The sequence below is a fragment of the Malania oleifera genome, chromosome 3, assembly GCF_029873635.1.
Source record: "Malania oleifera isolate guangnan ecotype guangnan chromosome 3, ASM2987363v1, whole genome shotgun sequence".
Lineage (NCBI taxonomy): Eukaryota > Viridiplantae > Streptophyta > Magnoliopsida > Santalales > Ximeniaceae > Malania > Malania oleifera.
Window position 1 is genome coordinate 33,744,155 of NC_080419.1, and position 24,179 is coordinate 33,768,333.

The following is a 24,179-nucleotide window of genomic DNA, read 5'->3' on the forward strand; positions in this document are numbered from 1 at the left end:
ACAATCTCCCCCTTTTTGATGATGTCTAACCTATTACGATTTTACTTAATCTTTGCATTTGAGTTTGTACTTATCATAACTTGATATGCAAAGATTGGTATACCTAGAACCACTAATGGGTTGTTATCATCAAAACATGACAATTGAGCTCATGTAGCCTCCAAAGCCAACAATCTCTCTTTTTTTAATGATGACAATCTATTAGTGTTCTTAGAGGGTATAATTTCAAGCTCCACCTTAATTTATGCATATTGTTAAATAAGACTAAAATTTGCTTCTCCATACTATGTGCATATAAGGCACAATAAATTGATTCAACTATTCATTGGAGCTATATCATGCAATACAAAAAATAAACATTATAGATAAAGCAATAAGCAAACTGAACATTCAATCTAAACCAAATGCAGCAATCTATAAGAAGGAATTTCATCGAATTCCTTTAGGTATTGAAAAGGGACAAATTTTTTTATAAATTTATCTTGGTTGATACTAAATCAATCAAGCTTTTTGAAGTTTTTGACAAACATGATCCAACAAAATTAGCCTTATAAAAATGAAGATTAATCATATCTTAGTTGATTCCAGATCAGTCGAGATCTTTGAAGTTCTTAACAAACATGATTCAACAAAATTAGCCTTTGCAAAAAAGAAGATTTATCATATCCTATCCCCAAAACAATGGGGGAATAACCTTAATACGACAAAGAAATTCTCTCGACCATTCTCCTCGACGGAATTCAACTATTGGGATTACAAAGATGCCTAGACAAAAACCCTTTATATACAAAATAAGGGATATTCCCTCTTTTGGCTTAATGACAAAAGCCCAAATGTAAATGAGATTAGCTGTTGCTAAGACTAAGGAAGAGTTACTTCAGATCCTGAGCGATACAATTTCTACAAACACAAGTGATGACAACGCCTCTCAGACAAATTACTTGCAAGATAATGAAGATGATTGTTACAAAATCAATTTCTATTTCAAATAATTTTGTCAACACAAAAAGACAACCTACCAACTATAAAGTTAACTTATTGGTACTTGACAACTATTAAAGTAAAGATTTCTTAACAAAGATTAAAGTGGTTGTCTGGTAAGAAATAAAGTTAAAAAACGGTTGTGATCAAAATAAGAAAAAGCAGAAGGAATGACTTGGGTCACCTGATAGACAAATCTTTTGTTTATAAATTCAAGGAGTTGAAAACCATTAAGGGAGAGCAATTTTGGAAGACCTTAGTGCATTCCATAAGCCTCTTTAACTTCTCAATTACCAGTTTTCTAAATTCTTGTTTTCTCTTATTTGTAATCATCCTTACTATTATTGTAATTCTCCCAAGAGTGTTCAACACTAGTTATCAAGGTTGTACCAAAATCTTAAACAAAGTTGTTGTGAAGAATCAAAGTAAGACAAATTTTAATTTTATATTATTTTTGTCTATATATTGTATTATTATTTTACTTATTGTATCTGTATATTTTTTATTATAGCATTATTACTCTGATCTTGTTACATCTATTGTCATATCTTAGTATTTCACAATTCCGTATTTTGCTTCCGGCAAAACTAATAAGAATAAGAAGAACAATGACTAAAAAAATGAAAAATTATAAAATAAATATTTTTTAAGGACAATAATTATTAAAAAATAAAAAAATGATAATAATAACAATCAAAAATAAATAATAATCATAATAAAAACAATAATAATTAAAAATTAAACAAATAATATATTATGAGAATTTATAAAAAGAAACTAATTCTTCATCCTATTATGGCAAACTTTGTAAAATACTAAACGTTTTTAAAAAAACTATAACAATCTTTTTTACAATTATTTTATATTGTAAATTAAAAATAATAATTATATTTTAAAGATAATTTTATTTTTATTTTTATTTTTATTTCATTCTTCCCTCAAATTTTTTCCTATTTTAATTTTATTTCGAAACCAAATGGGCGGAAAGAAGAGTGGTGGAGCGCACACGCCCGCCCCTGCGCTCCAGTTAGAATCACCGACTCGGTTGGGCTGCTTACCTCGCCTGCGAGTTTTCGTGTTTCTCATTAGCCAACATGCAGGTAAATTTCTGATTAGATTGGATGCTCCTTTATTATTCTGCAAATTTCTTTTAACAGTATAATCTGTCAAAACCCTAGACCCCTTGACAAGATGACAACCCATCTTTCTCCTTTAGTCGATGCTCAATGCGAAAAGTTGATGGCCCTTCTGTTTGCTGAGAAAAAAAATCAACACGAGGCTACTGATTTTTTCTTAATTTTGGAAACTGAGCAACGCAAAACATAAATTTGTTTTTCTTTTGTCTTCCTTAGCTCCGACTTTGCCTGGTTGCTAAATGAAGGGGCTTTGGTGGATATACTGTGTTTGAAACTGAAATTCATATAAGGGTAAAAAAAAAAACCTGGATACTGGTTATACTTTAAATTAACAATAGTTGCTGTTTCTATATTTGTGCAGGCCAGTGACAGATTTAATATTAATTCTCAGCTCGAGCATCTTCAAGCTAAATACGTTGGGACAGGGCATTCAGACTTGAATAGATTGTAGGTTCTCTCTATCTTTATTTGTTTTCAGACTTGAAGTGGTACTGTGGTAGACCATACAAAAAACGATTTCGTTAGCGTAGCAAGAAACTTGGTGCCCAGCTCCATACACTCACCAGCTCACACCAAAGCACTCTCCTAGGCCAAGATATTATACCTCATGCACGCTCAAGTATAACTTCACTCACTTGTGTGTATGCACTCGCATCTCACCCACTAGTAGGCTCACTTCATTTCACACCCACGAGACACATAGATGGAATAGGAGGCTTGCCCCAATAATAGTGGAAGAAGGTTGGTTGTACAACTGACTTTTTTTTATCTGATTCCTTGAGACACCTCCATGTGAGGTGGCCATGCAGTCACGACTGTGGCTGCTATGAAATGAAACTACAATGCCTCATGAGATCCCCCTTAACAACTACACACTTTCTCAATGTTGATCAATAGCTATACCCAGTTGGCTTCTAGACTCTTTGTAGTAGAATATGCCCTAGGATTATTCACACGTCCAACAGATTGAAAGAAATATAAAAGAAAATATGCATTCAATATTTTACATGCTTTGGTAGTGTGCCTCCATCTACAAAGTCTCAAAAAAATATTGCTGATTGGGTAGATTGGCTTCCTTAGTCCGTTATGTGAAAGGGGGCAGTTTTTTAGGGGTCAAGTATGTTTTTAAGTGAAGTTATATCGTGGAATGTTAGAGGCCTAGGGGGGTTTGGGAAGAGATGGATTGTTGTGGATTCAGTTAATAGAGTCAGCCCTGATATTATAATTTTGTAGAAGAACAAGTTAGGGGAGATCGATACTCAACTCTTTAGGAGCATTAGGGACGTGAGGTTCAAAGAGTGGGTGGTTTTTCCTTCTTCAAGGGCCTTCGTGGGGATGGGTAATAATGGCTTGGGATACTTGATGTGGCCCATTAAATGATTATTTTTATTAATGTATTAATAGGCGAAGGCGTAAGGCGAGGCATTTTAACCCTTAAAAGGTGAGGCGTAACCCTTTTAAGAATTTATTTTTAAGATTTAAAAAATGTAAATGAATTTTATATATTTTAAAAATAAAGAAAAATTAAGAAAATCACAAATATAATCTAAGAAAGAAAAATTGTATATACTTTGCAAACTACTCGTCGGCTATTCAAAAATTGCTACTTGAATACATGATATAAATCATGACAAGAGATAGCTGTACTATTACATAGTTCAAACTATATTCATGATCTAAGATACAACTCTCTGTTATTTTGAAAAGATTGAGGTTCAAGAGTTCTAGAAATCAACTCATATTATGAGATTCCTTTTACACAAACATGTAGTTAAAATTTTTTAACCAATTTTTTACTTAAGAATCACACAACCAAAATGCGTAAGCCTCAACTAAAAAGGCGCAAAAGGCTTGCCTTTTGTAAAAATGCGTTAGCCTCAGCATATAATGTATTAGCTTTTTTGGAATTTGGTATTTTAGATTGAGCCTTGAGGCGTTTTAGGCATGTTGTGCCTTGAGGTGAGCCTCGATTGAGCCTTTTAAAACACTGATTTTTATGATTTTTCCTTGTCATCTTGCTAGAGGTTAAAGGTGTTAGGGATTGGTGGTTCACTTCTATGTGTAGCCCTGCTAATAGCTTTTTTGAAGAATTGGCTAGCTTGTATAGACTATGTAATTCATATTAGGTGGTGAGGATGACGTATTAGGTGGTGGGGATGATTTCAATATATTACCCATACTTTGAGGGAGAAGGTATGGGTTTCTAATGTGAATAATAGTATGAGGAAATTCAATTATTTTATTTGGGAAGGTGTTCTCAAACTCCTAGGGATGTGCCCTAAAATAATAGCTTTTTTTATTTGAATGCCGGGAGGGGAGGGGAGGGGGGGGGGGGGGGGGGGGGGGGGGGGGGGGCGCGGGAAGACAAGCCTTGTCTTGGGTAGATTGATTCCTCTTTACAAGTGATTAGGAAGAGTTCCTCAAATATCATACAAGACGTGTTGATTGGGCCCACTTCTGATCATAGTCCAGTCCTTTCGAGTTCTAATCCCATTTAATGGGGCCCTACCCGTTTAAGTAATATGTGGTTGACAAACCCTTCCTATTGTGACAAGATTTGTGATTAGTGGAAGGAGTGCCATGTTCAAGGGTGGGAAGGATTTAAAGTGATGAGAAAGTTGAAGTTTTTCAAAGATAAGTTTTGGAACAAAGAGGAGTTTGGAAATATCAAGGAGAAGAAAATAGCATCTCGATTGATATGATTTGGTTGGATAGATTGGGGAGTGTGGTTCGTTGGAGAAGAAGGTGGAGGGAGAAGAGTTCACTTTTGTAGGGAGTTGGAGGTTTTGTTGTTGAGGGAAGAGAGTAGTTTGCCTCTGAAATCTAGGGTTTGTTGGGTAAAGGAAGGGGATTGTAACTCTAGAGTGTTTCATATGGTGGCTAGTGGGAGGAGGAGGAAGATTTTGATTAAAGAATTGGAGTTAGATTTAGGAAGTGTGGTGACGGATTAGGTGCAGATCAATGAGGGGGTTACTAACTTCTATAAAATGCTTTATATTGGTGATGGTAAAGGGGCTTGATTGGGAACCCATCGGGGAGGAGGCTGCAAATTGGTTAGAAAGGCCTTCTATATGGGAGGAGGTTAGAAGGGTTGTGTTTGAAATGGGTAGGATAAAGCCCTGGGACTGGATAATTTCACTATTGCTTTTTTCCAAGATAGCTGGGAAGTGTTGAATGATGATGTGATGAGGTTTTTTTTGGGGAATTCCTTAGGAATGGAGTAGTGTGTAAGAGCATTAATTCTGCTTTTCTTAAAAAGGAGAGGTCTTGGAGGGTGAAGGATTTTAGGCCTATAAGTCATGTGAGCAGAAGATCCTCACCAAGGTCTTGTTGAGGAGGCTTAGGGAAGTGTTGGGCGAAATGGTATCTCTGGCCAACCTTTATCAAAGAGAGACAAATCTTAGATGTTGTCTTGATAGCAACTGAGGTGGTTCGGGACATGAAAAGTAGGGGTAAAAAGGGCATCATTTTTAAATTATATTTCGAGAAAGTTAATGATATGGTCAATTGGATTTCTTGGACAAGGTGTTGGTTAGAAAGTATTTTTTGGCAATTGGGCCTTTGTGACGTAGATGGATTAGACGATGCCTTAGTTCAACTAATATGTTGGTGGTTGTTAATGGCCAAGCCAGTGATTGGTTCAGGATTTTCAAGGATTTAGAGACCAGGGGATCCATTATCTTCTTTCTTACTCGCACTGGTGGTGGATAGGTTGAGTAGGCTTGTCTTGTGCTTCATGCCTATGGTCTCGGTGTGATTAGTGGGCCTTGTGGTTGGCAGGGAGGAGGTGGAGGTGTCTCATTTGCAATTTGTGGACGATACTATTTTCTTAGTGAACGATGTTGAGAAATTTTGTAAGGTTCTTATTGGCTTTTTCATGGTTTTAGATAGTGGCCAACCAGCGTTTTCTTTGCATGGATGATGCAGAATTAGGTGATAACATCCTTCTACTCTGCCCCTGGTTTATGAGCCTTTGGACTATGGCTCTGTCTTTGACTGGACATTAGTGGGTTACTTCCAGTTCTATGGGGGGGGTCTTTGGGCTTGGAAAGGTATTTAAGCCTCCAAGGAGAAAGACTTTGAATCTTATTCCTCTTGCTATCTTTTGGTGTGTTTGGAAGGAAAGGAACAGGAGAACCTTTAAAGATTCAATTACACCTGATTAGATTTGTAAAGAGCAGTGGGTTGCGGCTGTTTCCAGCTGGCACAGTGGCAAGTTGTGAATGATCATAATATAGTTTTTGTTTTTTGTGACACCCTGCAAGGGGGTTGACTGCTCGTACTCTGGGTTGGCATCCCCTTGTTGCCCCTTTAATATAGTTCTTTTTACTGATAAAAATAGGTTTTAAATAGCAGCTGCGACTGTTACATAACGGTTTATTAGGCTCTCAATACCGTTACACACTGTTAAGTCGGTGGGAAGAAAAATTACAGCTGTAGTGACTGTTACAGATTCTTGCTGTTACAAAATGGTCCCTGCAGCCATTACGTAACCGCTACAAGATTGCTATGGAAAAAAAAATATTTTATTTTAAGAATTTTATTATTTTTCTTTTTTATTTTTCTCTTGTATGAATAATTCTCGATAAGCTATGTCGGGGGGGGGGGTGTTATAATGAGGAAGATAATGATACGAAAATTATTTATTCATTTTTTAATATTCAAAAGAAACGCATTAATTAACATTTTGATGTGAACATTATTTTGTTTAAAAAAATATTTATTTTGATATTAATAACTTGACATCTCTCTATATTTTTCAACTTCAACCTTCTTTTCTTTTCTAGTTTTTTTTCCTTGTTCAAGTTGTTAGTACTTTATTTATTTAATAAGAAATTTTATGATTCTACATTATAATTATAAAGCTTCGGTTATAGTTATACAATATAATTTGTTGGCCTAAATTTATTAGATTTTCATCACTTTAACAAACAAAAAAATAGAACTTGTTTAATTTATTGTATTATTTGTATGTCTTATGTGCCTAATAGATTAGTGAAAAGCCATTACAACTGCTTCCCATTATGTAATATCCGCTACTCTTACTTCCCGCTATAGTCGTTACCATTATGTTACACTACCTGCTATAGTTATTTAAAGCCATGATTTGCTTAGCATTTTTTAGAAGATTTTGAGTTAGAAGATAAATTTCTCTAAGAGTGGCTTAGTAGGTATTGATCTGAGTAGTAGGTAGATAGGGGCCTAAGATCTCTAGTAAGGTTCGATATTCTGGCCTTACCTATCTTGTATCTTGGCCTTCCTTTGGCGGCAATCCTCTGTCAATTGCTCTCTTGGATTGGTGATCAAAAGGGTAAGGAAAAGATTAGAGGGGTGGAAGAAGGGTTACCTCTCTTTGTGAGGTAGTATTTCTTTTATTAGTGCTTCCCTATCTAATATTTCTGTTTAATTTGTATTTTTTTTTTTTGTAAACTCCCATGTAAGTGGTTGGGAACTTGGAGAAGTTAGTAAGAGACTTCTTGTGGGGGGAGGACAGAGGGATCACCTTGTTAGCTGGAAATTGGTTAGGGGCCGCGCGCGGGGGGGGGGGGGGGGGGGGGGGGGGGGGTGGGGGGGGTGTGGTTTCTAATAATGTCTCCTTTATAGGCAAATGATTATGTAGGTTTCTCTTGGGGTTTAACTCCTTATGGCACAAGTGACAAGGTAATTAAGAGCAAGTATAGTATTCATAGGAATGGGTGGGATACCATGAGGAGTAGCATTCTTACTCATGTGAGCCCTTGGGAATTGTTTCAAGGTATCTTGTTATTTTTTCCCTTTGTTTTTTTTTTTTTTTGCTGTGGGCATTGGTGATCAAGCTTGTTTTTGGGAGGATATTGGGCGGGTATAACTTCATTGGAATTTTTAGTGCTGCATTCATAAAGATCGCTTCCATCCATAACACACCAATTTCATATTTTTACTCCTCTGATAGGGGTTTTGTTTCATGGGACTTCCATTTGTAGGAGTCTCAATGAGAGAGAGAGAGGTTGACTAGGTCACTTGTCGTGTGAATTTTTTGAATTCTTTTAATCCTAATATGAGGGGGGGATGCCAGGCTTTGAATTGGGGATTCTTTGGGTTCCTTTCTTCAAAGTATTTTTCATTCATCTTACAAAATTTCTAAATGCCAGCCCATTCCATCTGGACAAATTAGCATGGAAGGCTAAAGTCCCTTTTGAGATTCGATCTTTCATTTGGACTTTGATTCTCAGTAGGATTAATTACTTCAGACTAGGAGGCCTCTCAAGGTTCTTGTGCCAGATTTATGCATGACATGTCATGAAGAAAACAAGGCTAATTGTCATTTATTTCTGCATTGTGGGGTGGCGAGGTTTTAGTGGAACAATCTCTTTTCCTGCTTTGCTGAGGTTTGTGTGGCTTTGCAAAGCGATTAACTTTCAGGGTTTTGGAAAGGATAGAAGAAGGATGACTTTTTGGAGTTGTATTTTTCTATGGACACTTTGGCTGAAGGGAAATGCTAGATTTTTTAAGACCATACGACTCTGAACTTGCTTTGGGAATAAAGTTACTTTTTCTGCTTCATCTTTAGCTCATTCTTTTGAGGTTTTTGAGTTTGTTTCACTGTTCAATATGCATAGAATTTGGAAGGCAGTATTAAGGTAACTCTTTTATTTTTATTTGTTCTTCTTTTTAAGGACGCCTTATCCTCCTTACTCTACAATCTTTTCTGTTATTGTTTTAATGAATTTTTTTTTTTTCTAAAAAGAAAAAAAAAAAATCTTTTAGGGTTTCAACCCGTAGTTACAATTTTTATACACCCCTCATGTGAAATACCTCAAATTCCCTAGTACAACAATATAATGACACTATGGCCTTCCTCAGTACGAAATCGTACTTGGGATGGGGTGGGGGGCTTTGCATGCTTAGGGCCATTCAAACCTCTCACCTTCCATATGAAACCTTAATCCCGTATCTTATGTTATCTGATACATTGTGCTTTCTACAAGCATGATACACCTGAATCTTTGCTAAGTTGACGGCTATCTCCTCTCACCTTCCATATGAAACCTTAATCCCGTATCTTACGATATCTGATGCTTTGTGCTTTCTACAAGCATGATAAACCTGATTCTTTGCTAAGTTGACGGTTATCTGTTAATCCTTACCATATTAACTACATTTGCAAAGAGTACAAATAATGACATACATTAAGAATTCAATAGCACTGGCATATGGTATCCTTGACTTCTACTATAGTCCTATGACATCAGCATATGTTATCCTTGACATCTCCTCCACATCTTTTTTGATTGTGGACATTGTGCTGAAGATAATCTAAAATGAATTGCCGTGGAATAGACACTATCTTCGATAATCTAAAATGATTTGCCAATGGGATAGACACATGCGCAGCACTACTTATGCGAAATCTCTCCAACATGTTTTCCATCTAAAGGATCTTTGTTGCAAGACCAAGATCTTTCACTGCAAATTCCTTACTAGAGTTTTTTGAATAATTTGTGTCGTTCATATTCTTTGCAACAATTAACATATCATCCATATATGATACCAGGAAGATAATAAATGTTTTGCTAGAACTCTAAAGTAAACACAAGAGTCATATTCACTTTGGGTATCTCTGATACTCTCATTTATAAATTGAAGTACTTGTACCACTACCTTGGTGATTACTTCGAGCTGTACAATGAGGAAAAATAATTGAAGTTCTTGTGCCACTACCTTGGTTGCTCAGCCTGTAAACATGGTTCTCCTACCTAAATTTATTGAAACCATATAAATTTGTTGATGGTAAAGGGGAATGTAGGAGTGCATATAAGATTGTCCAAAAGTTTTTAGGCAGATGTAATCAGCATCACTTATTATATGTTTTGAGACAATGTAAATTTGCTCGAGGCTTGGTTCTCCTAACCTTTTCAAACAAGGTTTTTTTCATCCTCTCAGCCACTCCGTTCTGTTGCAGAAGCTAACAAATTGTAAAATGTCTGAAAATTCCCACAAGTTTAGAAACTCGTATGCGCATATTGTATTGGTGCGGCTTGTTATATGACCTGATACATTTCACTTTTGTGTATGTTTATTCAACCCTAACCTTCAACTTTTTGAATTTAGAGAACACTTTTGACCTTTCTTTCAGAAAGTAAAACCAGAGCTTTTTGTAGTGATCGTTGATGAAGCTAAGAAAGCACTAAGCTCCATTCGTTATTGGTATTGTTGTAGGCCTCAAAACATTTGTGTGAACATAATCTAGGATCCCTTTGCTCTTCTAGGAGGATGACTTGAATTTTACTTTACACCATTTACCTAAGAAAGCAATATTCATAGAAGTGAACTCTACATTCCTTCATCCTTTTTAGCAATTTTCTCATGTGAAATTCTGTGAACCCTTCTCAATTATGTTCCAAATGCATATGTTAGAGCTTAGTGTTAATGAAACAGCTGCTGCACTACCCACAAATACCTGGTGGTTGATACATATTGTTGTTAACTTGTTTACCCTTTGTCACAACCATAGAACCCTTTAACACCTTTAGAATTCCACTGCTTGTGGTTATTAAAAGTCCATGCAGAGACTTCTCCAAGTAATCGAGAAAAAGAAGGTTCTTCTTTAATTTTGGAATGTGTATGACATTGTATAATGTTCTAACCATTCCATTAAACATTATAACTTTCACGGTACCAATAATAGTAATAGTGCATGATGATCATTCCTAAGAACCCACCATCACATCCCCTATAGATATCAAATCACTCCCTGCATGGACAATATGAATGGAGCCATCCATCCTGATCCATAGTCTAGGCATCATGGAAAGAATTGTTACCTTAATTATCTAACATAAATTCCTTATAAGACCAGCCATGCTATAAGACCAGCTGTGCTATAAGACCAGCCGTGCTTTATGGATCATAATGTTGGGTAATTAAGAAATAACATATCTGAAAAGTATAAGTTTTTGTAATGTGAATGCTAAGGTGGATAAGTGGTATAAGGTTAAAGGATAGATTAAGGAATAGACATATTCACAGTAAGTTAGCATAGCACCAGTAGAAGACAAGATAAGGGAGGTATTGTTTAGATGGTTTGGGCATTTAAAATTTAGGCCAAGCAATGCACCAGTAAGGAGGAGAGCTAGTTATTGTTAATAGAAGTAGAAGGGATGGAAGTAAGACTTAAAATAACATGGAATGAGATAACAAGTGAGGATTTAATGGCTGTTAATCTACCTCAGGAGACTGCCCTTGATTGTGCAAATTAGTGGGAATGGTTTCATGTAGTTGACCTCACCTAATGGGACTTGTAAGGCTTTTTGTTGTTGTTGTTGTCACCACATTGGTTGAGCTTGAAGGTTGGTCCTTGTATTCCTATTTATTTCGAAGAGGAAAATCCGTACCCCTTCCATTTACACTTGAAGCTTTTAACGTTTTTGGCCTTTGGTTTACCTTTCTACTTACCCTTTACCTTGGATGTTCCTCTTGTATTCTTGGCCTTGGCAGCATCTTCTAGTTCATGGCCCTCTTTGTTGAGTTTCTTTGTGGCTTTGTTCAACTTGGGAACCCCATAAACTTCTTCATAGCACACGGTGGACTTCCATAGAGAAGCTTTGCAACCAAGTTTTCAAACGAAACAAGGAGGGAGGATAACAGCATGAATCGTTATCTTCATATTCACATCCCCTTTGAGTTGAGATTTGATTAAGCTGATTCATTTGCTGATACAAATCTAAAACAAAGAAATAGTAATGATTGCTCTTTGCCATATACAAGCTCTCCATTTTTGCTCTTGACCTTTTGCCTTTTTCTCATATCACGTCAAATAAAACATAATTTGCCAAATAGTATCGGAATCGGATAGCACTAAAAGCGATGTTTTCTACGTCCATCCAATCATCTTCACCCATATTTTTTCGATTTCTCTCCTGTTAGCATCGTCATGTAAACCTTTTGTTGAACTAGCAAAGGAGATTAGCTATTTGCATCTACCACAAGCTAAATTTTCCTTCCCATCAAACTTACATGGTCATCCCTGCCACAACCTAGATGCAAATCTTAGGAAAAAACAAACTTGGTGCTCTAATACCAATTGTTGTGAAATACACCCTAGGATTATCCACATAGACAGAGCAAATGGAAAGAAAAATAGGATAAAATAAGAGCACAATAATTTACGTGATTCAATATTGTGCCTATGTGCATAAAGCCCTTATGAAACCTTTGTCATGTTGTTAAGGAAAATTATCTTGGGGTTTCAAGCCTCAACTTCTAGTATCTATATTGTCCCTATATGAATAATCCTAAAATATCCTCATACAATAATGTAATGAGACTATGCCTTGGTTCAAAATACTCTATCATCTTCCTTGAGGGGTTGCCCGAGGGGGAGGGGGAGCTTCACATGCTCAAGGCCCTTCAGGCTCTGTGCCTTTCCACATGAAACCTCCCACTTATTTATATTCTTTTATTGAATAACTGTCATACCCTTGATTAGCTTGACATTGCCAAGGCACACGTGTGGGCAACTCATGTGCCAAGGTAGTAGCATGAGATGGCATGTTATGGGTTATCTTGATATTCAGTGGTTGGAAAATCTATGTTGCTAAAGTGGGAGCTCATAGATGCTAAGTTGTCTACTCAATATGGTTAGGGGTGGACATCGTTGGGGTCATGGTCCTTGACAAGGTTGCTTACGGTGGCTGGTTTCAGTTGACATGGTGAAATGGTTAACTCGTGTATGTCAAGTGCCTCATTGACATATGGTGTTGTTGGTGCATGAAAAAAGTCATGGTTAAGGGGAAACCATGCTTGACACAAGGTGTTGATCCATCGATAGTGGGCAGTATAAATATCAAATGTTGCAGTGTTGACATCTTGACCAGGCAGGGTAGTTTCTTGATAGTTTTCAATGTAAGGTTGATATACAGGTTTGGCTGAAGGATGATTTTGTGGGTTGACATCTAGGCATGTTTCTAGCCTCATAATTATAGACATAACTTGTTGGCAAATCCTAGCTTTGTCAAACACAACCTAGGCAGTTGGGATTGTCAGCTATAGACCGTGGGCAGTTGTGGGTGTTAACTATGTATTAATATGACATGGGGGTGGAATGGGACACTAGAGGGAATTCATTCATGGGTTCCTGCACATGTTAGGAGTTTGTAGTCCTTGTCCTTGAATAAGAGATGGGAGATGTTGCTCCTGTAAACACTGTTGCCTTGTGAATGTTATTTCATTGTCACACACTTGCAAGACTTAACTAATGAACCTGTCTGTCATTGGCTTAACCAAGAGAAACTTGGTGCCATCACGGTGTCAAGGTGTGCAGTAAAGACTTGGACCCTGTGACAATAACCCTTGTAAATATGAGCCATAACTCAATACTTTTCAAATCTACAAAAACCAAGTCCTCCAATTAAATAGTTTGCAACTTGGTCTTTTGTCTCGATGTGCTTCATCACAATCATGCCTTAAGGTAATCTTTTTGATGAAGTAATAATGCACCTCCGCGTTCTTACTCAATGTAGAATACTATATCATTGAACTTAATTGGCATGGCAGTGCCCTACCACTATGCTTGCTTCTCCTCTTTTATATAAGATCCTAAAGTCAATGGTTCCTTTCACCCATTAGAATTCGTTGTGCTACCTCCAAATGAGTCTTCTTTGGTTTTTGTACAGTGAAATGAATGCTCATGCCTGCCTTCATTGCAAGGTGTTCTCTCATCTCTGGAATGCTTTTTTTTTTTTTTTTGGGTGAAGCTGAGGTGTCTCCACAGGTGGCAAACGATATCCTTTTGGTGAGATATTGGGGTTCAGGCTAGAGTAGGGAAACAAGTTCTTTGGTGCAATGCGTTTTTTGCAATTATTTGGACTTTATGGCTAGAGGATTGTGAGAAATTTTCAAGTGTAGAACTACCTCTCCCAGTTTGTTGTGGAATAGAGCTTTGTACTTGGTCTCGTTTTGGATTTCTTTGGGAAGTGCTGCTGCCTGACTTGGTTAGGGACCGGAAGGCAGCATTAATATAGTTCTTTGTTTTTGCTTTTGTTGTCTTTTGTCTACTTATGTACTTTGGATGACTTCTTGTCCTCTCCCTGTTGTACCCTTTTGGATAGCTGTTTATACATTTTTCTTATCCAAAAAAAATATTGTTGATCATCCTCTCTGTACTTCTCTTGGCATATGAATAGTGGAAATAGGCCCTTAGTGCTCCACGCCACCTTGATATTTCAAAGATGCTTCATTTGGAAATGAACTGAGACGTTGTCTTTGGCTTTTCATACTTCCTTCTTGTCATCTTTGGTTATGCTTGCATCATCAACATTACAAGCATGATTGCTAGACTTCCTTCTTGGATCTTCAGATACGAACTTGACTCTCCTGCTGATATGTTTTTTTGATCAATAAAGAGAATTATATTAGCAAGGCATCAAGGGGATGCCATGCTGTGGTACAAAACATCAACCACTCTGTAGAGTGTTGCAAACATCAAGTATTATATTATGATCATTAACAATTTGCCCATAAACCAGCTGGAGATAGCAGCAATCCACTGTTCTTTGCAAGTATAAAGTGGAGTAGTTGTATCTTTCAAGGCTTTCTTATTTCTTTCTTTCCAAGCACACCAAAAGATGGCGAGAGGGATGAGGTTCAAAGCCTTTTGCTTCTCCTTGGTGGCTTTGATGACTTTCCAAGCCCAAATGTCCCCTCCAACCAAATTTGCCATGACCCACTGCTGTCCAGTCAAGGATAGAACTAAATTCCACAAGTTCCTTGTCCAGGGGCAGTGGAGAAGAATGTGGTTGACTGATTCTGCATCAGCCATACAAGGAAAACACTTATTTGTGACTGTAAGCTTTGTTTTATGTAGATTGTCAAGGGTTAAAATATTTCCATGTATGGACTTCCAAAAAAAAAAAAAGGCAACCTTTGAAGATGCTTCTGTATTCCAAATGTGAATCCAAGGGGAGTTGTTTCAATTTGTTCCCATCGATGAGAGCTTGTCGATGAAATTTTTAACAGTGAAAACACCATTTTTGACCGAAGCCCATTTTGGTTCATTGGGGATGTTTGGTAACATAATTCATAAAGAATTCTGTAAAAGTCATAGAGTGCATGAAGTTCCCAATCTGCCACATTCCTAGTAAAAGGAATATTCCAAAAAATTCCCCGATCAGTGATTTGGAGATGATGACTGATAAGGGCTTTTTTTTCACAAGCCAAGCTGTAGATGGAAGGAAAGACAGCTGCAATATTTGCTACACATTTTGCCAGAAGTAAACATTGGCCCCATTTCCCATTTGAAATGTGACAAATTGGAAACAAATAATCTCATCCTTTCCTGTTGAATTTGCAAACTTCCACTCCATAGGATCCCTTTTTATTGTGTGTTGTCCAATCATTATGCTCAAGCCCATATTTAGAAACAATAATATCCCAGAAAGTGGTCTTTCTCCTTCATGGACCTCCATAACCACTTCCCAAAGAGGGCTTTATTGAAAGTGAGGAGAGATAACTCTCTTGCTGATATTGAGTGGCTGCATTGTACTAATACTTCTACTGTATGACCATATCATGCTTTTGGTTCTCTTGCTTTAGTGTGTCGAAAGCATTCTTGTTCTTAAATTTCAGAACTTTGCCGAATTGAAATTTCAGATTTCATGGGGTTTCGGAAGAAAATTGGGCTCCACTTTCCTTTCAGAAATATTTCAGCCAAAATTTCAAAATTCCCAAAATTTTGGCTGAAACTCTGAAAATTTGTGGGAATTTCAGGTACAATGACCTATATTTAGGAAATGTGGAATAAAAACTGTAAAAAATAGAGGAGCAGAATTTGGGTTTGTTTTTATTGTTTAAAAATGGTTAAAAATCATATATTTCAGTATTTCTCAAAGTTTTATTTACAATTTCCATATGCCATAATTTATTTCCAGTGTTTCTTTAAATTGAAGTTCTGTCCAAAATGAAATTTTGTAGCTTGATCTGTGCACAGACTGCATTAGCTTTTGCTCTCAAGTCATCCAGGTCGTTTTGTGTCTCGAGCCAACTAATCATTTGTGAAAATATTCTTCACATTCGGCCCCATGAATTGCACGTTGCAAGCGGAAGCGGTACATATGTGTTCTAGCCACTAGGCTAAACATGTTGTGATGGTGTAGTCCATATTTCTGAGTGAATCATCAAATCAATAACCAAGTGTTGTACCCGATCCATTAGGCCTAGTTTTCGATTTATATAAAACCATTTAGGGTATGTATATCTCATCTTTAGGGTTTGGTGCCAATGCCTGTGTTTTGTTATGTACTTGCACTCACAAATTTCACGTCAAAACGGACAAGAAAATTAATGAAAGTTTTTCTTAATGATTTTGCAATTGAGTTATAATTTTTGAAATTTTTTTATAGAAATCGTCCTTTAATTCTTTACTAAGAGGCTAGATGGTTGGAAGGGGGCTCTTTTCTCTTTAGGGGGTAGAATTAACTTGATCTAGAGTTGTCTTTCTATCATTCCATTATATTTCCTGTCAGTTTTTAGGATTTTGATGCGGATTGCTAACAAGCTCGAGAGAATCATGAGAGACTTCCTATGGTTTGATTGGGGGGTTCATAGGGATCATTTTGTTGGGTGAGGTTTGTAGGTCATAAAGGAGGGAGGGTTGGGTCTAGGGAAGTTATTTTCTAAAAGCATGGCTTTTTTAGCTGAGTGGTTATGGTGTTTCCCTTTAGAAGAATCGTATCTTCAGCATAGGGTAATAAGAAGTAAGTTTTGGTTGCAAGAGAATGGTTAGGACACCAATGTTAGTTTAATATGTTCTTTGGATAGTTTGTGGAGGTCAATTTCTTAGATTTATCCTTCTTTCATTTCTTACACTAAACTTGAGGTGTGGAGGGGCTATTGGATCCATTTTTGGAAAGACCCTTCATTGGGTATTGCATCCTTATCCAATTCATTCCCTCACGTTTTTGGATTAAACTCCAAGCAAAATAGAGCTATATCTTTCTTTGTTGGGGTTTGAGTATAGTCCATTGGTTTCCTGGAATCCGTAGTAGTCAAAGGCACAAGGCGCACTGAGACGCAATGGGTATTGGAAGCCGACTTCGCCTCATGCCTCATGAAGGTGAGGGGTACAATTTTTAAAATGGTGCAAAATGCCTATATTGGGTAATTGGTATATGAACGTATTTTGTAATATTTGAATTTAAAATGCCAAAACATTCAATGCCAAAATTGGAAATTTAATGAAACATCAAAAGAATAGAGTACAATAAAAGATTTCAAAGTCTAAAATCTAAAAATCATCTTCAATCATCAGTCATCACTGATCATCAACTAAGTTTCCCAAGATATCATCGTCTTCCTCTTCATCATCAGATTTTTTTCTCCAGTATCTTTTTTCCTCTTCTGTCTCCTCTACACTATCCACTTGGATCTCATCCTCATCTACAAGTTCCAACATTGTGGTTCGGCCCCTTGCACTGCTAGGTGAAGCTCTTCCTCTAGAAGATGATGGCATATTTGCACTTATTCTTGATTTAGTGTGATGCCTCGGGGGTGGGGGGGTGTTATTTACTCTAGAAGCTCTAGCAATAGAACCCCAAGTCAAAAGATCATCTTCAAACACAAGTTCTTCATTCTCATTGGAATTGCCATCCATCCTACCAATCAACCACTCATTACTATCATCAATGTCCTTTAGAAGGATGGGATCAATGGTGTCACACTTTTTGTATCGACGCCTTAAAGTTCGATTATATTTCACAAATACCAAAACATTCAAATGTTGCTGGGGTGGCCTATTTCTCCTTTTGCTGTGAAGCTGCAAAAAGTTTAAAGTAATATAGTAAATAATGATTCTAAAAAGCAGTAGACTGGTAGTTCATGTTCTTTAATCCACGATATACTAATGACTTACATATTGGAATATGCTCCAATTTCTTTTGCAGCCTGTAGCACTACACATGAGGCTAAGGATTTTCACAGCAAACTTTTGCAAGTTTGGAGCCGATGATCCAAATGACATCCACCATTGCGCTGTTATAAAATAAATTTTAAATGAATACCTACTAGCTAAATAGAAAAAATAATTTTAGATAGAAAGAGGTAGTAAAAATGCCACTTTACCTGCTGCTTTTATCTTCCTTTGTCTCACTACCAAATCAATTCCAAAGAGACCACTCAAGGGTTGGCATAAACCTTGCAATACATTTGTACAAACCCACCGTGATATCTTCATCTTACGAAATGTGGGAGTTTGAATAGAAAAATTCCGGGATCAAGTAGTGTGCAGCTGCATGCAAAGGTTGATGGAGTTAGCATCCCCACCTCGTATCAATAATTTCAAATGCCTCCTTGAATTTATCCTTTCTTTCACCGAAAGCCTTAGCTATGGTTTCCTTAGCCCTATCCATTGTTTCATAAAGGTATCCCATTGCAGATTTCTTTTCCCCATTTACCAAAAGAAGTACATGGACAAGTGGGCTTGTCAACTTAAGAGCATAGACAATGGTACTCCAAAAGGTAGGCATCAAAAAAATACTAGCTGCTCTTTTGCTAGCTGCTTCCTTTGCCCATTTAGTAGTATTCCAATTTTCAGAAGTAAACATCTTCCTCAAGTTATTCTTTTGAAGGTGGATCGAACGAAGAGTGATGAAGGCAGTTGCAAATTTTGTAATCGCAGGCCTTAGTAACTCCTTTCCTCCATTGAACTGTCTCATCAAATTCACCACACTAACACGGTTATAAATATAATCATTCAAAAATATTGCCCTTTTCAAAGTTATATGAATTGAAAGCATCTTCCCAATATCCTCCAATATTAAATTGAGGCAATGGGAAGCACATGATGTCCAATATAAATGTGGCTTCTTTGCTTCCAACAATTTCTTTGTTCAAAAATAAGGAGTGAAGCCCTTAAAATATTAAAATAAACAATGTATACACTATAGAATGTAGTTCTAGAAACAAGTTCTTACCTGCTGCAACATAGTTTGAAGCATTATCAGTAACTACTTGAATCACATTTCATTCTCCAATTTCCTCCACCATCCCATCAAGTAAATTGTACATTCTATCTGCATTCTTGACAATATTAGAAGCATCAATAGACTTGATGAACACCGATCCCCTTGGAGAGTTCACGAAGAAATTTATTTTGTCCTTATTAGCAACCAAATCTCTCCAATCATTATACATAATCGAGGATCCATATTTTGCCCATTCCTCCTTATGGACATTCATCAACTCTTTCATTCGACTAACTTACTATTGTAGGAAAGGAAATCTCACTTCATGATAGCTAAGTGACTTTATTTCAGGACCATATTGCCCCAATCAATTCAAGTGCCACTACAAAGCTGTCCAAACGTACAACATTAAATGGTATTCCAATATCATACATCCACCTGGCAAACTCTGTCATTGCCTTTTGTCTTAATTCTTTCTTGCACGCCTCATTTATTAATGTTTTCTTCATCTTCCCTTTCTTTCCTAGTTTGAACCGCTTTCTTTGGATCAAGAGTAAAAAACAAGTCTATATGCCCCTTTTGTTTTGGTTTCTTTAAGGTGGATTGGTATGAACTTTGACTTTGACTTTGACTTTGACTTCGACTTCCACCACTAAGCACTCTCTTGCTACGAGTGTTAATTTCCTGAACTTCATCCTCTTCATCTTGACCATACCGATCTATGTCATCAAAGTCAGGCAATAACTCATTTACCTCCTCCTCTATATCTTCTTCAACATATATTCCGTAATATCCTCACGTACATGAGCAAGGCATTTAGAGCATTCTTTTACATTTTGAAATCCTCCAACAATATGTTGTTTTGCCCGAAATATTCCTCCCCTTGTGACTTTGCCACAAAAATTGCAAGTCAAATTATTTCTATTTTTTTATCATCCAAATATGCGTACTTCCATGTAGGATCTTTCTTTGCAAAGGTAGAGTTTCCACTTCCAGAATCCATTTAAGATTGAAGACCTGGTATCCTAAATGCAAAAGCAATGAAGAAGAAGAAGAAATGACGACTCACGAAGGCTTGAAGGCGAGGTTCGAAGGCTCGAAGATGAGCTTGCAAAGGGCTCCTGCTGGTTTGAAGGCTCGAAGACAAGCTTGCAAAGGGCTCTTGTTGGTTCTAAGGCTCGAAGACGAGCTCACGTAGGGCTCCTGCTGGTTCGAAGGCTCGAAGACGAACTCACGAAGCTCTGTTGGTTTGAAGTCTCAAAGACGAACTCGCGAAGGGCTCCTGCTGGTGTCGTGCTACTTCGAAGGGTCGAAGAAAAAGGTTCCGGCTAGTTTTGTGCTAGCTTGAAGAGTTGCAAATGAATCCTATTGGCTCAAGTCGAACTAGGGCTAGGGCTCATTCTGGCTATTTCTTTATTAATAGGCTGATAGCTTCAAAACTTTCAAGGTGCAACTCACGGCGCCTGGCACATCAGTGCGTCCCCTTGCGCCTCTTAAAGGTCGCCTCGCCTCACTAGTGGTGAGGTGCTGGCCTCGTCACTCTGCGCCTTGCGCTTAGGGGCGGCTTAGGCACGCTTTTAACTACTATGCTGGAATCTATATTTTAGGAGACCTCTCAATGATAGGGAGATGGTAGAGCTGTCTTCTTTGTTATCTTGATTGAACGGGATTAATCTTTCATTGGGAAGGGATGTTCAGTCCTGGTCTTTGGATCAGTCGGGAATGTTTTCTTGTAAATCTTTTTTGAATTCTTGACATACTTGACTCACTCCAATTCTTCTTTCCCACTCTATCGTTTCATCAGGAATGCTAAGGCTCCTCAAAATTTCATTTGGTTGGTTGTGCTAAATAAAATTATGCTAATAACTTGTTGCAAATTAGGAGACCTTTGAAGGCTCTCTCTCCCGATGTATGTGCGCTCTGCTACAAAAATTCAGAGACAGCTTCTCATCTTCTTTTGCACTGTGAATTTTCTTGGAGGATTTGGAATATGTATGGAGAGAGCTGGCTTTGCCCTTCTTCAGTTGGTGAATTGTTCGCTATTTCTCTCAAAAGCTTTGATAGGTGAAAGGACTAGCAGTCCTATGAAAGCGTGGAATACTCGCAGTTTTATAGGGGTTATGGTTGGAGCGTAAGGCAAGGATATTCAATGGGAAGAAATTAAATGGGGTGCTGGTTTGGGAAAAAAATCAGTATTTGGCCTCCCTGTGGTGCACTGGTTTGGTTTTTTTGAGAGCAATTAGTTTCCACAAGTCAGATTGAGATTGGAGGAACATTTTGGAATGCTGATTTATTATTTTTTGTTATTTTTTAGCTGGTTTTACTGGATAATTCCAGGCCTTTATGGGGAGATGTCTCATTCTCCCTTGTGTAAATACTCTTCCTATAAATAAAAAAAAAGTTTGTCTTGAGGTTTTGAATGACTTGTTCTTGAGCGAAAGGCTTTGAGTCTGAGCTTCTCTGCTTGGAAGATTGTATCTAGAGAGTCTCAATGGCACCTCTTTTTATAGGTGTTTGAAGGGCAAAATCCTGTTTTGAATGTTGACCTCATTGGACTGTGTTAATTACTATTAAATAATTTTCTATAGAATTATATCCACATTTATTTTTTTCTAATTTTATATATGACTAATAGAATAGGGCACTCATGCAGGTGGGGCTTAAGTGGCACGTGGCATTAATTTGTTGGTCATTGTTTTGTCATTAAAGCACTATGACGCATGATGCTATTTTATTCACTTGACTTCGTTTTCCTCTCTTATACTCGAGCATATGTTCGAACTTTGAACCTCTCTTTCCCTGGAACATCTAGAATCAACTAGCCAATCACTATTTTAATTAATTGATTTATCACTTATCATGACAAAAATTGAGTCTTGTTTTGATTCAGTAATACAAAAGGTGAATAGGGACATGCCCTTCATTTGACATGTCCTCAGAATGCTTTGAATTCCCATTGATTTTTTCTATCATTCTTATTTTAAGTGGATGTTGTGACATTCCTCTCTGTCCATTTGAACTGAAGATTCTGAGTGAAATTGTCCTCTCATGTCTTAGTTATAGCACTTTTTGTTTTGCTGTTTTTTAGAGCTCCCCGTGCTGAGAGCTCTTTCTATCCCAGTCTTCCTGTGTTCTTCTTGGCTTAGTTTTCCTGTTTTTTTATCTCATATTTAATTTGTCACTCTCTTTATCAACCCGGTTATTAAAGAGAGCTTTTTACTCATCCTTTTGAGACTACAACCATTTCCCTAGCTTGACAATATAGTTGAGAAAATTCACAACAAAGAGTCTTTACTTTAGTGGAATAATCATTGTCATATCATCCTGTGCGATCCTCATTAAGTCACTTCCTAATAGGTGGAACCTTGTTGTGTTCTTCGTAGAAAAATATATGCTAAGCATCCCGTAAGACTTTGGGATGTCTTGTAATCGTCAATGTTTAGAAGTAAATCATCTTCAGCAGTGGATTCAAGAACATAATAGCCTTAATGCACTACTTAACCTTTTTTATTTTCTGTTGGAGGCATGGTCTTGCTGCCATAAAAAATTGCAAATAGGACCAGCATGTGTAGACCAATTGAGTAATTATAATTATTAAGTTTTTCCACTCCACTTAGAATGTTTGTGAGATCTGCCATTGTGACTTGCTCGATACCTTGCACTCTACCAAGTAAGATTGGTCTAGACCAACTGACTTCACAATCTGGGACTGGGCATGGATATTATTTCTGCAATGATCCTAAATTACCTGGCTTTGATATCACCTGGTGAGACTTGCAAGTTGTAGGTCCAGCACAATCTCAGATTGGGCATGAACATTATTTCTGCAATGGTCCTAAACAACCTAGCTTTGATACCACTTGTTGAGACTTGCAAGTGGTAAACCCAAATTTTTTTTTCTTATTAATGTAGCAAGAAACTTGGTGTACAGCACAAAACAGAACATTCACCCAAGAAATTATATCTCAAGCAAACACGGGTGGGCCCACACACCCACATGCACACACTAGAGCATAACTCAATTCACTTGTGTGTGTGCACTCACACCTCACCCACTTGCACCTCTTCATTTCACATGTAGACACAGGGAGGGGGTTTGCCCCTTATATAGCTGGAGAGAGAGTTATATAAGAGTTGTTCTTACATGTCTTTTATATTTTTGGTCATGCAGTGATAGAGGGGGGTTGGGGGGGGGGGGGGGTGGGTGTATTGCCCCTTTAAAAGCAGGAGAAGGTCGGTTGTATGACGGACCTCCCTTGTTCTTATATTTCTTTCACGGGCAGCCATGAAAGTCTCTATTCTATAATTTGATTGGTTGTTATGTAAGGGTTGTTCTTATATGTCTTATATTTTTGGTCATGCAGCGAGTGGGCAGTTAACATTCAACGTGACAGCTATGCATCCTATGTTGGGCATTACCCCATCCTAGCATATTTTGCTATTGCAGAAAATGAATCAGTTGGAAGAGAACGCTACAATTTTATGCAGGTTTGGTTCTTGTTTGTATCATCATGGATAATATAACTATTTGTTGAGCTAGAATTTACTTTGTACCTTCTATAGGTCCCTTGTTCAGGTATAATTACAATGATTAAGTTGGTAAGAAAGTGTGGTTTTGATGGGATTGAGGTTCCTGGTCCCCCCTTCCCCCTTGTCCTTTTAAGCCTTCAGTCAATTTCCTTTTGTCATCATTGTGCAAAAAATGGTTAATATTCTTGATTTATCAAGGAGCCATCTCCATTTGTCATCTCCCTAATCAGTCATCGCTTGAACTTTTATGACATTGCAATAGGTCTGGCACATAACCAATCTTGTGTTGTTGCATATCTTTTAAAGACTGGGAGTTAATGCCACTGCACTACTCCATTATGGTTTTTCTCCTCTGCCATACCTTGAAGCTTAGGATATCTCACTTTGAACATGATCGCACTATATGTTAGTCAAAAGTTTAATTGTTACCTTAGTTCAAATATGTTTTGTATTCTTCTCAACACATTCATTGGTTGCATATTTACATGTGATGGAGAGCATGTTAGTTTTGAATGTTTATTTGATAATAATTTGTGGCCATGAGAGTGCCTTCTGCCCTTCTGTTTTGTTCGTTCTTCATGTTTTCTATGTCTGT

The 24,179-nt window shown here is 37.3% G+C and overlaps 1 protein-coding gene across 1 annotated transcript in view; it reads left to right on the forward strand.

Annotated features, from left to right (window-relative positions):
• Positions 1-1,931: 1,931 nt before the first annotated feature.
• LOC131150605 (uncharacterized protein At4g14342) overlaps positions 1,932-24,179 on the forward strand; it is a 30,757-nt gene continuing 8,509 nt past the window's right edge. Inside the window, exons 1-3 of the mRNA XM_058101430.1 lie at positions 1,932-2,081; positions 2,479-2,564; positions 23,419-23,542. Of these exons, the coding sequence (XP_057957413.1) occupies positions 2,076-2,081; positions 2,479-2,564; positions 23,419-23,542 (216 nt within the window). The 5' untranslated portion in view covers positions 1,932-2,075. The remainder of the gene's footprint in view (positions 2,082-2,478; positions 2,565-23,418; positions 23,543-24,179) is intronic.